At 39.3% G+C, this 18,771-nt stretch overlaps 1 protein-coding gene across 5 annotated transcripts in view; it reads left to right on the top strand.

The window, feature by feature from the left end:
* The window catches only part of HEATR5A (HEAT repeat containing 5A), a 119,404-nt gene that overhangs the window by 6,891 nt on the left and 93,742 nt on the right, over positions 1 to 18,771 (top strand). For 4 of the 5 annotated variants that reach the window (XM_077819003.1, XM_077819002.1, XM_077819001.1 and 1 more), the window contains exons 6-9: positions 4,755 to 4,915; positions 10,665 to 10,920; positions 12,003 to 12,158; positions 16,370 to 16,620. In XM_077819003.1, the coding sequence (XP_077675129.1) occupies positions 4,755 to 4,915; positions 10,665 to 10,920; positions 12,003 to 12,158; positions 16,370 to 16,620 (824 nt within the window). Of the gene's footprint in view, positions 1 to 4,754; positions 4,916 to 10,664; positions 10,921 to 12,002; positions 12,159 to 16,369; positions 16,621 to 18,771 lie in introns of those variants that run through there. The other variant, XM_077819004.1, reaches the window with a different exon arrangement.

Raw genomic sequence — 18,771 nt, 5'->3', positions numbered from 1 at the left:
TTCTTTTCCCCCACCCCCATCAATCCTTCAGTTTTACCAGTCAGATATGGCAGTACAGCTGAGGAGCACTCTTTTTGGGGAGCATGTCCAGAGTATATAAGCTAAAGCAAGTCATTATGGTTTTCGTTGTTGCCCAGCCCATTAAATTTTATGTAACAATAATTGAATTAGTTTTCTTAAAACAAAAAATGTTTTCTTGACTTTTGAGGAATTTTAAATAGAGATGATATAAATGGAACCTGAAATTTTTTAGGGAGCATGTATCTGTTTCAGCTGAGTATGGTACAAGCAGATTGTTGAATTAGCTCACTTAAGAGGCGGTTTCAGTGCCTTCACCTAGATTCCAAATGCACGATTCTGTAATCTGAGCGCTGAGTCACATAAGATGTTAAGTAATATTCCTATAATAAAACATCCGCATAGTTAAAGCTTTATCAATTTATTCCAACAAATCCACATTTAAATCCTCAAAGTCTTTCCAGATGGAAGGTCTATGGGGAAAAGGTGATACAATTCATAGCTGGTATAGTATACAAGCAAACTAATCATGAGTCCCATCAGGTCAAGAGGTAGTTGTAGATCCTCATTCAGTTCTTCACGGTGTTCTGTGTTTTCCTTTGCATCCATCATATTGTTGGGTTTTTTTTATTGTTGATAATGTGGTGTTAGAAGAATGAAAAATTTAAATTCATCCTATACTCACTGAATGTAACAGGATGGAGAGCTGAATACATGAGCCCACACTCTGATCTACGCTCTTGACTTCAGAAAAGGCCTTAAGTGTCATGAGTTAGGGTAGGAATGTAGCCAGGGAAATCATGAGAGAACTTGATTTTAATTAAGACTAAATTAGAAGCTTTCAGTATTTTGAAACTGTGTGTGTGTGTTTTTATATATTCACTCTCCCTTCTCAACAAGCTTATTTATGGATTATTTGACTGCTAAATACCATGTTAAAGAGAACAACTGAGTTAGAATCATAGAATCATAGAATATCAGGGTTGGAAGGGGCCTCAGGAGGTCATCCAGTCCAACCCCCTGCTCAAAGCAGGATCAGTCCCCAACTAAATCATCCCAGCCAGGGCTTTGTCAAGCCTGACCTTAAAAATACCTAAGGAAGGAGATTCCACCACCTCCCTAGGTAACTCATTCCAGTGTTTCACCACCCTCCTAGTGAAAAAGTTTTTCCTAATATCCAACCTAAACCTCCCCCACTGCAACTTGAGACCATTACTCCTTGTTCTGTCATTAGCTACCACTGAGAACAGTCTAGATCCATCCTCTTTGGAACCCCCTTTCAGGTAGTTGAAAGCAGTTATCAAATCCGCCCCCCATTCTTCTCTTCCGCAGACTAAATAATCCCAGTTCCCTCAGCCTCTCCTCATAAATCATGTGTTCCAGTTCCCTAATCGTTTTTGTTGCCCTCCGCTGGACTCTTTCCAGTTTTTCCACATCCTTCTTGTAGTGTGGAGCCCAAAACTGGACACAGTCGTCCAGATAAGGACTCACAGAATCTTGAATAGAGGGGTACGATCACGTCCCTCGATCTGCTGGCAATGCCCCTACTTATACATCCCAAAATGCCATTGGCCTTCTTGGCAACCAGGGCACACTGACTCATATCCAGCTTCTCGTCCACTGTAACCCCTAGGTCCTTTTCTGCAGTACTGCTGCCGAGCCATTCGGTCCCTAGTCTGTAGCGGTGCATGGGATTCTTCTGTCCTAAGTGCAGGACTCTACACTTGTCCTTGTTGAACCTCATCAGATTTCTTTTGGCCCAATCCTCTAATTTGTCTAGGTCCCTCTGTATCCTATCCCTACCCTCCAGCGTATCTACTTCTCCTCCCAGTTTAGTGTCATCTGCAAACTTCCTGAGGGTGCAAGCCACACCATCCTCCAGATCATTTATGAAGATATTGAACAGAACCGTCCCGAGGACCAACCCTTGGGGCACTCCACTTGATACCGACTGCCAACAAGACATGGAGCCATTGATCACTACCCATTGAGCCCGACAATCTAGCCAGCTTTCTATCCACCTTATAGTCCATTCATCCAGCCCATACTTCTTTAACTTGCTGGCAAGAATACTGTGGGAGACCGTGTCAAAAGCTTTGCTAAAGTCAAGGAACAACATGTCCACCGCTTTCCCCTCAACCACAGAGCCAGTTGTCTCATCTTGGAAGGAAATTAGATTAGTCAGGCGTGACTTGCCCTTGGTGAATCCATGCTGACTGTTCCTGATTACTTTCCTCTCCTCTAAGTGCTTCAGAATTGATTCCTTGAGGACTTGCTCCATGATTTTTCCAGGGACTGAGGTGAGGCTGACTAGCCTGTAGTTGCCAGGATCTTCCTTCTTCCCTTTTTTAAAGATGGACACTAGATTAGCCTTTTTCCAGTCATCCGGGACTTCTACCGATCGCCATGAGTTTTCAAAGGTAATGGCCAACGGCTCTGCAATCACATCCGCCAACTCCTTTAGCACTCTTGGATACAGCGCATCCGGCCCCATGGACTTGTGCTTGTCCAGCTTTTCTAAATAGTCCTGAACCACTTCTTTCTCCACAGAGGGCTGGTCACGTCCTCCCCATGCTGTGTTGCTCAATGCAGTAGTCTGGGAGCTGACCTTGTTTGTGAAGACAGAGGGAAAAAAAGCATTGAGTACATTAGCTTTTTCCACATTCTCTGTCACTAGATTGCCTCCCTCATTCAGTAAGCGACCCACACTTTCCTTGACTTTCTTCTTGTTGCTAACATACCTGAAGAAACCCTTCTTGTTACTCTTAACATCTCTTGCTAGCTGCAACTCCAGGTGTTATTTGGCCTTCCTGATTTCACTCCTGCATGCCCGAGCAATATTTTTATACTCCTCCCTGGTGATTTGTCCAATCTTCCACTTCTTGTAAGCTTCTTTTTTGTGTTTAAGATCAGCAAGGATTTCACTGTTAAGGCAAGCTGGTCGCCTGCCATATTTACTATTCTTTCTACACATCGGGATGGTTTGTCCCTGTAACCTCAATAAGGATTCTTTAAAATACAGCCAGCTCTCCTGGACTCCTTTCCCCCCTCATGTTATTCTCCCAGGGGATCCTGCCCATCAGTTCCCTGAGGGAATCAAAGTCTGCTTTTTCTGAAGTCCAGGGTCCATATTCTGCTGCTCTCCTTTCTTCCCTGTGTCAGGGTCCTGAACTCGACCATCTCATGGTCACTGCCTCCCAGGTTCCCATCCACTTTAGCTTCCCCTACTAATTCTTCCTGGTTTGTGAGCAGCAGGTCAAGAAGAGCTCTGCCCCTAGTTGGTTCCTCCAGCACTTGCACCAGGAAATTGTCCTCTACACTTTCCAAAAACTTCTTGGATTGTCTGTGCACCGCTGTATTGCTCTCCCAGCAGATATCAGTGTGTTTGAAGTCTCCCATGAGAACCAGGGCCTGCAATCTAGTAACTTCTGTGAGTTGCCGGAAGAAAGCCTCATCCACCTCATCACCCTGGTTCGGTGGTCTATAGCAGACTCCCACCACGACATCACCCTTGTTGCTCACGCTTCTAAACTTAATCCAGAGACACTCAGGTTTTTCTGCAGTTTCATACTTGAGCTCTGAGCAGTCATACTGCTCCCTTAAAACAGTGCAACTTAATACAGTGCAACTCCCCCACCTTTTCTGCCCTGCCTGTCCTGCCTGTTAAAGAAAACTGCCATATTTTTTCAGTTTCAGAAAAATTACTGTCTTTTGTAATAGACATTATCTATAGAATGAGTAAATTTGCCTTATTTTCTTCTTTACCCTTTATGCTCAGTGTGGTCATAACTGCCTAATCTTAGCACTTAAGGGATGGGTGCCTGAGAAAGATAGCAAAAAGAAAAGGAGTACTTGTGGTACTTTAGAGACTAACATATTTATTTGAGCATAAGCTTTCGTGAGCTACAGCTCACTTCATTGGATGATCTTTGTCAGAAATGTCAAGGTTAGTCACCTATTGCTTTCCCTGTTAGTGTTTTCATTTTTAAGTTCAATATTATCTTAAGAATTTTAGGGTATTAAGTGTCTTATCAAGTATACGAGAGAGAAAGAATGAATTTTTGTGCTCTTGGCCTTACCACCTGTTTTGTCATGAAATTAAATCCCACAGTTCATCTGTCTCTCTCAGGGGGCCTGCTGTTTCACTTTTAGCATTAAATTTTTCTTTTGAATGAATATGAGAATTCTTCTAATGGAAGGAAAGTTGTAGGAGAGATGTTAGATGACCGCTCTTGCAGCGTGGAATTGCCTAGCTGACGTGTTTAGCACACATGCCTCAAAGTGTATCTTTAATAAAATCAGACACAGAACATGAACATATTTAATAATTCCCACGATCAGTAGTGACAAATTTAAGGTAAGGTGGTTTTGTTGTTTGCAGACCCTGATGCACTAAAATGTCAAGATCTTGATTTGATTAATATCTAAGAACAAGTGGTTTCTGCTGTGCTATTTTCAGAAAATTGAGCAGCAAAATGTTTATCTTGAAGCAGTTCTGGATTTAGGATGGCAGTTACTTCCATGTATTTCTAGGTCATGTTCATCAAAAGGGCTTCGAATCCTCAGAGCTTTGATTCTGGTTCTGTTATGAAATTTTGCTTTAAATATTTGGATTTACTAATGTAGTTGGGAAAGATTAATTGGTATTCATCACAGTTTTTTTTAAGATGCAAAGAAGTTGCAACTGCCCTTTACAGAGGTGGTTTGTTTTTTTTTTTAAATACATTTATGCTTAGCATCTGCCCGGCAAAATGTTCGCAAAATTTCTCTGGACGAAGCCATGGAACTACTAGGAACAGGCTTTCTGCGTGGGAGTTCTGGATTTCTCCGAGCCGGTGGGGATATACTGAAAGGAATCAGTTCTGTCAGCAGAGATATTAGAGTTGGCGTTACTCAGGTTTGCATTATATGTTGTTTCTCTAATATTGCTATGCATGTTTTTAAAAAGCTGTTAGTTTTGTTGTTTTGTATACTTGTTTACTGTTTGTGACAATAAATATGAAATAAGATTTTAGTGTACCATAGTATGATCCATATCTTGATTTATACTGAAATTAATAGTACACCACAAAAATTACATGAATGTTGATAACTCATCTCCTAAGGCATCTCTATATTTTAGTTGAATTCCAAATGTAACCTATTTACTATTTTTTGGAAATTGTTAGGAGTAAATTTGTATGGGTTAAAGCTACAAATAATATAACTTACTGAGTGTTCTGGAGTCCTTTCCTCTTAGTATAATTTTTATATTTAAAATTTTGAGGAATACATTATTTTATGTTCTTGTGGCTTTTTAAAATTATTTTTTAAGAGTTTTAAATTGGAATCTGTCTCCTGATGTATAGTGAAATACGCATTCTCATAGTGCCAGTATTAGAGAACATTCAAAATGTTCTCTTGCTTTCTCTGTTAATTTGGCTCATACTCAGGTTGAAAAAGTGGTTCTGCTCTGAGAAGTGATTGTAAGAAAGGCAGCATCTTATTCATTACATCTGATCATTGTAGGTATACAGGGTCATTGCTGCTTGCTATAGTAACAGAAATAAGATTTTACTTTTCTACTACTTCTAGCTCTGCAGACCTAGTGCTGCTCAGAGGATGTGAGATGGATTGTATTCTTTCTTGTGCATCATAAACAGAATTATTTTCATACACCTATATTTGGTGATCCTTAATCAAGCAATACTCCCATTCCCTTTAATAAGAGGTTATTGGAGTTTTCTTCCTCTTATGAATAGTGTGGTCATAATTACCGGATCTTAGCACTTTAGTAATGTGTGCCTGAGAAAGATAGGTAGAGCTTTGTCAGAGATGTCAAGGTTTGTCACCTGTTGCTTTCCCTGTTACTGTTTTCATTTTTCAGTCAATATTCAATCAGTTATTCCCCTTAACTGCTGCTAAGAATGTCCTGCGGAATCTGAAAGACTACACTCTTTCCAAGCCTCCTACCCTTCTGAAGGGGGCCTGGATAGATGAATCCGTTTTCTACTCCCATCAGCTCAAAGACAGGACCTTTTTAATCTTGTGTCACCTCCACTATGGGGGACACAGTTCAGAACATTGGCAGCTGAACTTCCTCCATCAAATCTCTTGTATGAGCGTCATAGAAAGGGGTTAATAAGCTATACGTTGTTGTATTGAGTCTAATCCCTTGATAGTCCTTCAGCATTTTGATGGCCAGGTTGTGGGGTTGGGTTGTGGATTTAATATCTACACACACATCACCCTTAGACCATATCAGTTAAGAGGAGATCCTTGGAAATTACGGGATCTTTGATAACCCTTAAACTCGTGAGAAATAAGGAGCGGGGAGTAGAATTCAGCGAGAAGTTGATCCCTATTGACTGTTTTTGTTACATGGCTCCGGGATGATCTACAGAGACATCAGCAAGAGGGATGGTGCTTCTGGTGGTAAATAGAAGATACAGGGGCCAGAGCATAAGGCGCACCATGTTAAAAGTATTTTTTTCAAATAATGACAAAATTAGTCTGTTGCACTGAAACTTGTTGAAAAAGCTTTTAAATTTAAAGTCTCGCACACTTCTTTAAAATGTGAAAGTAGTGAATCAAGCAAAGATCTGGTCTACTCACAGACTAGTACAGTTAAAGCAATACAATATTTTTGTGAAGATAAAACCTAAGTAATTCTGTATAAAACAGTGCTCATAAATTACAAAGTTGTTGAATAGTTGCATTTTACAACATGTAATAATAAAAGTATAGATTATAAATTATTGAAAATTGAAGCACTTCAGAGATAACTCCTAAAATACTGGGAAATATTTTGTATTCAAGAATATTTAGTATTTTTAGAGCACAAAGCAGTTTTTTGTGTACAGACAGTAAACTGTACTTTGACTTGCCAAGTAAATGTTCTTGGTAAATACAAAGCTCCTTACAGATTCAACACAATACGTTTGCTAAGTGAGTTGAGTTCATCATATATAATTTAAAGTTTGAGGGGAGGTTGGAATACCTTGGGATGAATTTTGAGGGCTATTAAAGTTATTGTCTGACAGTGCTGCAATGTGTGTTTATATATCTGTCAACAGTAATTTAGGAAATTGTCAGTCATCTTACTACCACACTGCCTCTCCATATTATCTTAATCCTACAGTTCCCATATCTGTTCTGCTGTTCTTGTTGTCATAAAATATATATTCTGTTTTTGCCACAGTCCGGTGAAAACTTTCCTTAAGTTGTGGCATTCCCACTACATTATTGTTTTTTTTATCCTTCCCATAAAGTCTACCCCTATCTCTAACTTAATCTACATTAATACCCATGAAAAACTTTACGTGGTTTCTTTTGACTTTCATGTTTTTTAGACATCTGGCATATGTATTGAAGCCATTTATAATATTTGTCTTGCCTTTCTAAAATTAAGGAAAATTCATCTTTACATTTAAATGTGACTGTTTTGTTTTACTAAACAAAGTGCTTTTAAGTGCCTCAAGGAATATATTTTTGATTGGCTGTGCAGCACTTACAACAAATTGAGTTGTGTGGCCAGTCCTCGACATTAAGTACTTTCAGTACAAAGTCCCTAGTCTTTAGTGCTTGTACTACAATAGCATCAGGGGATCATATTGGGATCAGGGCCCCGTAATACTCAGTGCTGTACAAACATAAAATAAGACAGTTCCTGCCTGAAAGAGCTTGAAGTTGAGAACTGACGTTATAAACGCATGGTGCTGATGTTTATTAAACACAGGTAGTATTTTTTTCTCCTGACACCCACATTTCAAGAGCCATATTTCAGTAGCATTAAATAAGCTTCTGAATCTGTGCCCAAAATTATGCCAAGAAGTTTGTGTGCAAAGTTTTGCAAGCCCAGACTTGTATTTTTATGTGCAAACAGAATGTAGACGTGTGTAAGCAAGTTTTGCATATGGATCTCTGTGTCCCTTGTTCAAAAATGTAACCCTGAAGATTTTAAATAGCTCTTTTTAAATGTAAAAAGAACTTTAACAATTGAGACTTCACATCCAACATAGATTTAAGAAAACATTTGTGTTTTCTGGTTACCTAGAGGGTTATAACTCAAAAATTCCAAATCCTGAACATTCAATTAAATTCTCCTGAATATGCACATCTGAATCATTCTGTTCAATCCCCATCAGCAAAAAAACTTTAAGAATAGATGCCCATACTCCAGTTTACTATAACTGCTGAACAGTAGATATTGAAACAATTTTAAATCGTGATGATAAATTATCTGATATTTCGAATTAAAAGGTTAGGTGCTATGGTTTAGTGATTAGTGTGTGGGATTAGGAATAGGGAGATGTGTTCTAATCAGAATCATAGAATATCAGGATTGGAAGGGACCTCAGGAGGTCATCTAGTCCAACCCTCTGCTCATACATACTAATAATTTATGAAAATAAAATTGTTGACTGTGCGCATTTTTTTACATTCGAAAGGAAATATAGTAGATTTAAGTCAAAGTAGGTTGTTACAGTAAATATAGAAATTGTTTTCAATTCATCCCACTTGCCCTGTCGTTCCTCAAATAGTCCAGTTGTTATAATAATAGACAGTTAATTGCTCCATTTATCTCAATTTATTCTGGTTAACCACATTTCAGTAGTTGGTGTTTGTTTTTGCAAACATACTGATGAAATTGATTTCATCTGCCATTGTTTTACTACGGGACCTTGGACAAGTTCATTTAGTTACCCTATTCCTCAGTTTTCCCATCTCTAAAGTGGAGATAATACAATGGTGTGTTGTGAGGCTTAATTAATATCTGCCCAGTGCTTTTAGATTGGAGGAAGAAAAGCAATATAGAGGTACAAACTAATATACTCTTTAGTTAGCGTTTTCCTTCTCTGCATCCTCAGGTAAAATGATGGGTGTCATAACTATAAAGGGAAGGGTAACCACCTTTCTGTATACAGTGATATAAAATCCCTCCTGGCCAGAGGCAAAATCCTTTCACCTGTAAAGGCTTAAGAAGCTAAGGTAACCTCGCTGGCATCTGACCCAAAATAACCAATGAGGGGACAAGATACTTTCAAATCTGGAGGTGGGGGGAAAAAGGCTTTTGTCTGTCTGTGTGTATACCTTTGCTGGAACAGATCAAGGATGCAAGCCCTCCAACTCCTGTAAAGTTAGTAAGTAATCTAGCAAGAAAATGTGTTAGGTTTTCTTTAGTTTGGCTTGTAAATTCGCTGTGCTGGAGGGAATGTGTATTCCTGTTTTTGTGTCTTTTTGTAACATAAGGTTTTGCCTAGACGGATTCTCTATGTTTTAAATCTGACTGCCTGTAAGATTATCTTCCATTCTGATCTTACAGAGTTGTTCTCATATCTTTTTTTTGTCTTCTAATAAAGTTCTGTTTTTTAAGAATCTGATTGGGTTTCTAGGATCCTAAGAAACGCAAGCTGGTCTGTGCTCAACTTGTTTATTCTCAAGCCTCCCCAGGAAAGGGGGTATAAGGGCTTGGGGGGATTGCTGGGGGAAGAGGAACTCCAAATGGTTCTTTTCCCTGGTTCTTTGTTAAAGCGCTTGGTGGTGGCAGCATACTGTTCAAGAACAAGGCAAAGTTTGTGCCTTGGGAAATGTTTTAACCTAAGCTGGTAAAAATAAGCTTAGGGGGTCTTTCATGAGGGTCCCCACATCTGTACCCTAGAGTTCAGAGTGGGGAGGGAACCTTGATAATGGGAAACCTGCATACTGACGAACTGTAGTACTTAACAAATTACAGCATAGAAAGGAAGTTGTTATAATCAGACATGAGGCAAAATATGCATGGGCTATTGCTATTTTTATAGTGAACGTTGTTCATTGCAAACTCTTATTGTTGAATTTCATTCATATATATACTCACATTTTTATGTGCTCGCTTTTCATGGTGATGGCAAATATGTGCATATAAAACATACAGTTGTTAACCATTTGTAAAGAACTCTATTATGCAGCAAGATAAATGATTTTGTGGTGATTAGATTTGTAAAGTGGCTCTGCATTCTTTCTTTTGGTTGTTTGTGACATCTGTAGCCTTTGTATGAGTCCTCTGTTGCAAGACAAACAACTAAAATTCATTAAAATGAAGAGCTGTGCCTGATGGCTGCAAATATTCCCTAAATCTAGGCCAGCAAAAACAAAATTCTCTTAGGGATATGGGTTATAGTTTTGTAACATCGTGGTTCTTAAAATGCATTCATACATTAAATTTGGGCTCCATGTGCAGAATTTTAAATAGCTGAAAGCTGTTGTTCAGGGAGGTCAAACACAATGTTTTACATAACAAGTGCCTGTTCAGGGTAAACTGGCACTTCTTACACACTGAAATGAAATAAAATAGACAAGCATCTTGAATTAACTTGCAGTTAGACCAGATTCAGTGCTGCTGGTACAGTGTTAATTGAAAGTAATTTTTAAATACTACTGCCTAAATTGACAGATAAAATGTCCTACATCAGAAAGGCAAAAGAACTTCCAACTCAGTTAAAACTGAGAACATACACAAAATTGTCCTATAAAGGAAATTAAATATGGTTTCTATAGAGAATGTGGTATCCTTGTTTTTGATATAGTGCGGGGTGATATTAAGCATTTACATGTCTCTGTAAATGTAAATGGCAATTTTCCAGATGACTTTATTCTAAATATTACTTCCTTCAAATCTTTTTCAGGCATATGTGGTATTTGTCTCTACATTAGGAGGACAGTGGCTTGAAAGGAATTTCTCTTCCTTACTTTCCCATATTTTAGATCTAGTGTCTCAGTCTCACCCTAAAGCTATTCAGACTCAAATGGATGCTATCTGCTGTCGCCGTTGTATTTCATTTATCCTTCGAGCTACAGTAGGAGGTCTTCTTGGAGAAAAAGCTCAAATTGCAGCTGCCAAAGAGATTTGTCAAGCCATCTGGAAGCTGAAGAAAGTTGTGGGTATGGGACTAACAAGATTATCTGTTTGTGGGGGAGGCTGGTTTTTTAAACCAGTGCTAAAATGATTGTTTGCCTACCCTAATTCTGAAGATTCTGCAGAAATAGAACTTCTACTTCTGGTATATTACCATAATAATGTAGAGAAAAGTTTCTGGTTTTTTTTCAGGTTGTTTTATTGATTAAAAATAAATTAAAAAAAACTTCTTACACTTGTCACATAGCAGAATTATTTTTAACAGTAAAACACAGATAACAGAATAGATCAAATACATTTAAACTGTAATTGATACAAATGGGGCCAGATTCTCTCTCCCTGCTCCAGCCATTTCATACTACTCAGGTGGTGCAAAATGGCAGAACCTGGCCCAACCAGCCATCTGCAAATTCCCTGGGTGTAAGGCAGATTTTTAGATGGCATAACATTCTGTGCCTGGCTCCTATGCCAACTACTTCTCCAGCATTGAGGGTGTGGTGAGAGGACTAGAGCATGCCTTTGCTGTGCCAATTCTCAACTGTTGTATAGTCCTATATCTTGCTGATGGTTCAATCTGTAGTGTCCTAAAATAAAATTTAGTTGACTAACTCTAAATTTTGCTGTGTATGTGTTCCTAGCTTTGCTGCCTTATAGGCGTAACTATCTTGAAACATCTCTTACTTTTTTTAAAGTGCCGTATAGTGAAGGTAATCAAACCTGGCACCCACCCCATGTCAAAATATGGCCCATTCAAATCCCCATGGGTTTAGTTGAAAATGGAAGGGTTCTTGGTTGCTACCATTCGTTGTCACCTGCTAAATTGGCAATGTGGTGTTTTTTATTTTATGATTGTTTTTCTACTCTTCTCACCCACCCACTACTTACCCTGGAACTAAATAATGTCCTTTTCTGTGGCAACTTGATTGAGGTATGGAAAGTCTCAGCTGAGTCCCATTGAAAATTCTGAATCTTATGTGAGACAGTTAATGATAGAAGAATATTTCTAATGTAGCTACCATATCATTGCATTCTTTATTCTGTCTCTTTGTATTTTATTATCATTTTATTTTAATGTGCAATGATTTCACAGTTTCTAATGTGTTACCAGATGTTGTAATGAGTGATGGTAACTTGGAAACTCGGATTGGTACAACAGACGTAACAGCAAGCCAACATGTTCTTGTGTGTGTATTACACGAACTGGGAAGTCTCGTACATGGTTTAAGCACTACTGCTGCACCATTGCTACAAGATTCCAGTACAGGTAATGGATTAGTTTGCAAAATATTTTCCTTGAGTTTTTTTGCAGATTTGATCGCAACAATGTATTCTTATTTTTGCAGAATATTTCAGACTAACATATGGAAAGATATGAACACAGATAAAAGATATAACACATAGGAAATATATTAACAAATTGGAGAGAGTTCAGTAGAAAGCAACAGAAATGATAGATGGTTTGGAAAACCTGACCTATGGGAAAGGTTGAAAAAAATGGACATATTTAGTCTTGAGAAAAGAAGACCTGAGAAGGGACCTGATATGTCTTCAGATACATTAAGGGCTGTTATAGAGAGAACAGTGATCAATTGTTCTCCATGTCCACTGAAGATAGGACAAGAAGTAATGGGCTTAATCTGCAGCAAGGGAGATTTAGGTTAGATATTAGGAAAAACTTCGTAACTAAAAGAGTAGTTAAGCTCCAAAACATGCTTCCAAGGGAGGTTATTGACTCCCCTCACTGGAAGTTTTAAGAACAGGTTGGATAACTCCCTGTCAATGATGATCTAGGTTTATTTGGTCCTGCATCAGCTCCGGGGACTGGACTTGAGGACCTCCCTTCCAGCCCTACACTTCTATGATTCTGTGGTTCTGTGACAGAAATGCACTCCTTTTTTAAATTTGTAAACTTCTGCTGCATTCAGGCTCTTGAAAATTACTGGTGCTTCATACACTTGATCTCTAAAATCTATCCATTCCTCCTTCTGAAGCCTTTGGTTCTCTCTCCCATTGACTACTGGAACCTCCCTTCTGCTGTGCCAGCTTATCATATTGACCCATTCAGTCTGGTCAGAACACTGCTACTAATATCATCTAGCTTTGTGGCTGCTCTGATTGCAATTACGTTCTGCCAAAGAGATTTTCTTTTTCTTTGTCAAGTTCAAGCTCATCCACACCTTCAAGCCTCTGCGTAACTCCATCTCAGCTTTGCTCTCATTTTCTACTGTGCTGTTTGTGACCCTCCCTCCTAAACCAGTCCCTTTTGTAACCTTTTCCCATTTTCCTCCTCTTTGCTTAAACTCACTCTCTCTTCATGCATCAGATAACCAACTTTTCACTTTTTCTTATCTATTTTTATCCTAAAATGTGCTGCTTGTATGAAGCCTTTCAAAGACCATCACCCAAACAGCTCTGCACCACCTCCTGCCTGTACTGTTACACAATGTACAATGTACTCTGAATATCAGATTGAAAGTATATACTACTGAGGGTTGTATTTTAGTTCAGAGCAAACACACTGTGCAATGTGCTCAGTAAATATATTTGACCAAATTTAAATAGAAATGTTTAGTTATTCTCTTATGCAGGGGTGGCCAACCTGAGCTGGAGAAGGAGCCAGAATTTACCAATTTACATTGCCAAAGAGCCACAGTAATACATCAGCAGCCCCCCATCAGCTCGCTCTCTCCCTCCCTGCCGCTCCCAGCACCTACTGCCCACCGTCAGCCTCGCTGATCAGCGTCTCCCCTTCCTTCCCTGCACCTCCTGATCTGCTGTTTCGTGGCGTGCAGGAGGCTCTGAGGGGTAGGGGGAGGAGCGAGGGCATGGCAGGCTCAGGGGAGGGGGTAGGAAGGGGTGGAGTGGGGGCAGGGCCTGTGGCAGAGCCAGGGGTAGAGCAGTGAGCCCCCCCCGGCACATTGGAAAGTTGGCGCCTGTAGCTCCAGCCCTGGAGTCGGTGCCTCTACAAGGAGCCGCATGTTAACTTCTGAAGAGCCGCATGTGGCTCTGGAGCCACAGGTTGGCCACCCCTGCTCTTACGTTTTCATTTTAGTGCAGTGAGTGGTCTATCCTATTTTGCTTTAGTGATTTAAAAATCATTACTCCAGATCTGTTGTTATATACTTTACCTCCAATCATGCAGTTGATCTGTGCAGGTGGACATTGGTATCTATGCAGAGCTGCATTAGTATCCATCCATTATAGGTATCATCCATGCATTGTTATCCATGCAGAGACACTGGTCTTCCTGCATGGATTTACTTGCTGGATCAGGCCTGTAATTACTTACCAAGACACTTCGTAGACATTTCATGTTTGCTTAATGTATTAGAACAATGGTACAAATATGATGACATTGATAAGAAATGTTGAGTTTGATATTGCAGTCTGGGTTGATAATTTAGTGTTATCTCAGTGCTCCTGGAAAAATTACACATACAGAAGCATAGTATAGTTAGTGCTTTTATCCAAAGAATTGTGTATTTGTAAATGTAACACTTGGCTAGATAGGCCATAAAGAAGCTATCAGGATTTTATATCACTGTTGCTATAGACCAGTGTGATATGGAGGGGAGGGGATGTGTTAAATAGAAACTTCACTAAGGAGGAATAACATTTCATGTTTCAATCAACTTTATTTCTCAGTAAGGAGTAGGCATTGAACTAATTGAAGTACATGCAATTATGATCTAGTGTAGTGAAGCACTTATCTATGTTTTCAATGAATTTATGTTTGTATTCAAGAAAATAAAATCTAGGTAGGTTTATCTGTCTAGGTTGGGGTGGGCAAATATTTTGGCCTGAGGGCCACATCGGGGTGCAAAACTGTATGGAGGGCTGGGTAGGGAAGGCTGTGCCTCTCCAAACAGCCTGGTCCCCACCCCCTATCCGACCGCTCCCACTTCCTGCCCCCTGACTGCCCCTCTCAGAACCCCCACCCCTAACCACCCCCCAGGACACCACCCCCTATCTAACCCCCCCCGTTCCGCATCCCCTGCCCCCAACCCCCAAACCTCTTCCCCATCCAACCACCCCGTGTTCCCCATCCCCCAACCTCCTCCCCATCCAATCACCCCCTGGCCCCTGACTGTCCCCCTGGATCCCCTGCCCCATATCCAACCCCTCGGCCCCCTTACCATGCTGCTAAGAGTAGCATGTCTGGAGCCGTGCCTCCTGGCCGGAGTCAGACACACAGCTGTGCTGCCCTGCACGAGCGTGCAGCTCCACCGCCCAGAGCACTGCCTGCGCGGCAGCGTGGCAGCAGATGAGGAGAAACAGCAGAGGAGGGGCTGGGCCTCCTGGGCCAGGAGCTCAGGGGCTGGGCAGGACGGTCCCGCGGGCTGTAGTTTTCCCACCTCTGGTCTAGGTTCTTATGTAGTGCCCATTACTGTGGTCTCTTAAGGTACACATTTGAAGTGTATACATAAGGCATGTTTCTCTTTCTCTCTCCCCTTTCCCTCCTTTCTCACTTCTGTCTGTCCCCCTTCCCGCCCCCCAGCTTCCAGACAGCAGGTACAACTGGTCTCTGGTGGTTTTTATTTTCTTATACTTTATTTTTTTATGGTGTTATGTGGAAAAGCTAAATCAAAAATGAGTTTTTGCTTTTAACTCTCAAAGCTCTGAGGTTGGGGGTCCTTCTCATCTCTTGGGAATGTGTTCCAAGTTTTGGAGCCAATTGCTCAACAAATTCTTTCTCTTCCTCAAACACTTTTTGGGTTGATAGTTCCATGGAATGTAGCTGTCAAGGAAGTTTAGGATGAAGCAAGATGAAGCAGTCTGGCTGGTTCCCGGGGAAAGTCTCAAAGAAGATTTAAATTGTGTTAAATCCGGTCCTTTACAGAGAGCCAGGGAAGAGAGCAGACAGCTGGATTGTTGTGGTCTTAATTGTTGAACAGAGGGACTTCTATGTTTTGAATTAATTGTAGCCATAGCTTTTGAAGTCAGCTGTTTCATACTTAACATGATCATTCTTGAAGGTCACAAGTGCGTGGATCACTGCAGCCAAGTCTGAATCTGATAAAAGGAGGTGTAATATTCTTGCTGTCTGTATATGGAAATTGCCATTCTTTTGCAGCTTTGGCTGTTATGGTGTCCATAAGCAGTATACAGTCTAGATATACACCATGGCTGCAAGTTGTCTTAATGACACAAGGGTGGTGTTACAAAGAGGTCAAGGTTTTTTGAAAGTTTTCCCCTCTCTCCATTAGCACCACTTCAATCTTTCCAGAATTTAGTTTCATCCAACTGCTTCTCAGCTGGGTTAACTTTTTTAAAGTAATAAAATATTTTAGATTGATGACATTTAATGTGAAATCTCTCTTATTAGCACTTCTCACTGTTTAAAGATTAGCACATGCTTGAAAAGTGACATTCACTATCCCTCAGTGAATTCACATACATGCCTTTAGACACTCTTCTTACTCATCAGCCAGACTGCTTTGTCCATGTCTTAAGTATATTTATTTTTTCTTTCAGGGGTCCTGGATGCAGTAATTTCAGTTATTCTTCATCCAAGTGTTTCAGTTCGACTAGCAGCAGCTTGGTGTCTACGCTGCATTGCTGTAGCATTGCCATCCTATGTGTCTCCACTTTTGGATCGCTGCATTGAGCGGCTTAGTGCCCTTAAGTCCTCCCCTGAAGCAGTGACTGGATATAGTTTTGCTGTTGCTGCTCTGTTGGGAGCAGTAAAACACTGCCCATTAGGAATTCCACATGGAAAAGGGAAGGTAACGATCCTACTAATTTACTTGAAAGCAGTTCTGTTGTGCTCTTTCCTGAAGTGTCTCAAATGTATTTCGTATTTAATTGTGATTTTACAACGCTGATTTTTTTGTCTCATGATTGGAACACTAATATTTTTTTCTCAAAATATTGATGTAGTAGTTTCTTTTATTGGGAAGAAAAGGATCCCCAAGAACACACATAATAATGCTATTTTCTTTACCCCATAAATTTAGTCATTTAAACCACTGATCAGGTAGTGTAACATTTCTGAATTACATATCTTTTTCAAAGAAGATCCATGGTGTCATAACCATAGTAAATATTCAGTCTGTTAACTTTTGCTAATTGCAGAGTAGAGATGGACAGGGTAAGTTGCTGCTTAAGCAGGTTAGCAGTGTGTGTATGTGAGGGATACTCCCCTTTTTTATACTCTTCTCCTTCCTATTTCCATTAAATTATAAGAGAACACACCTCTTTCAGGCTTGTTTAGACTCCAACTTGGTTGCAGTCACTCATTGCCTCCATGCTTCTGGGGTTTGCTTAGGTGACACCTTCAGCTCCTGAGGTATGCAGTCTGTTTAATGAATATGCCAGATTTCTAGCTTCCTTTCTTTGGGAAAGCATCAGATAAATTAAAAGTTAGTGTTTAACTTTTCTCTTTTTTTTCAACTCATTTTCTGAGATATTCCATCAGTTGTATTAGAGTTCAACAGCAAATGAAATTCTATTTTCAAAATTTACAAACACTCCTAATCTTTTATATAAAGTTTTTTGTTCTCAAACCAGTCTTTTAAAATTAAATAACTTTATAAATAGTCTTGAGCTTAAATAACTGTAAAAGAAATTGTTGATTCTTTATTACAGTTTTTGGAGAGATGATTCTTCATCTTCCTGAGTTGGGTGAGAGAGCTGCTTGAGCACTGCCAGCAATTAATTAATTAATTCCCATTAATATAAATACTCTATACTCAAATGGCTTCTTTCATTAGCAATCAGTTTAGCAAGGTCATTAAATTTTAGGTTAATACACAACACATTTTACCATTTAAATAGCAATGGTATTAAGAGATTTTCATTTAGCAAACACATTTGCAAGTATGCATTTCAGGTGTTTGCCACTTGAACATTTAGAAAATAAACAAAAAAAATATTTCCAACTATAGTATTTTTCCTCAATGCTTTTATGAATGAAGTTTTTAGAGATTATAAAATTCATTTCAGCAAGAAATACTTCTAGGATTCTTTGTATGGGTTTACTTAGAAGTTTTTCCATGAGGAAATAAAAAAACAAACAAAAAACTTTACACCTAGATTTATTGGTCTGACAATACAACCATACATTCCTTTTCACAGTCATTTTTTTTTATTTTAATTGGTGTCTTGGTCTAGATAAGACACTCTTAAGGTCTGTTTCTTTACCTAAGCTACTTAGTTACAATTTGTTACAGCAATTAGACTACTATTAAATATTTTGTACAAAGCACAGATTTCAATAACCAGTTTATCTTTTAAACATAGCACAAAGGAAAATAGTATAAAAGTTAAAGCAAGGTAAAGTTTAAAATGCAGCTTTCCTGAGTTTGAATAACACTCTTAAAGCTAATAAGCATGGTATTATGGCTAAGGAGGGCTATCTTCTGGATGTTTGCTTGCTCATGGGAGACAGAAACAGATACCTCCTCGAATTTCTTTAACCAGGCTGAATATAAGTAACTAAACTAACCCAGATATTGTTATATTTTCGAGCATCCTGGCTATAACATATTTGTAGTTATAAATATTCATTCAATAAAGATGCAAACAAGTTTTTAACAACCTGATATTAATGTAAGTTATAATAATTTTATGAATATTTTTGCATTAAGATTGAGGTCTGCCCACCACATATCGCTATTGCTTCTTGGAATGAAGGTTGATTCTAAAGAGCTTTGGCTTAGAGAAATTGGAAAGAGGAGGGAGACTGTAATTTGAGAGTAAACTTCCTGAGACCAGTTATGTATTCAGAATTGTAAATCAGTCCGTTCTGTCTGAAGCCAGTGAAACTTCCTCTGAAGATTAAAGCTTGTATAACCCTGGCCTGACTTGCAAGTATGCTAAGTTGGCAGGTTACCATTATTTTTCCCTTTCCCATGAACATCACAACTGCATTGTTG

Source organism: Eretmochelys imbricata, chromosome 6, assembly GCF_965152235.1.
Source record: "Eretmochelys imbricata isolate rEreImb1 chromosome 6, rEreImb1.hap1, whole genome shotgun sequence".
Lineage (NCBI taxonomy): Eukaryota > Metazoa > Chordata > Testudines > Cheloniidae > Eretmochelys > Eretmochelys imbricata.
The sequence above is the reverse complement of the archived record's forward strand: the minus strand, read 5'-3'. Positions and strand labels throughout refer to the sequence as shown.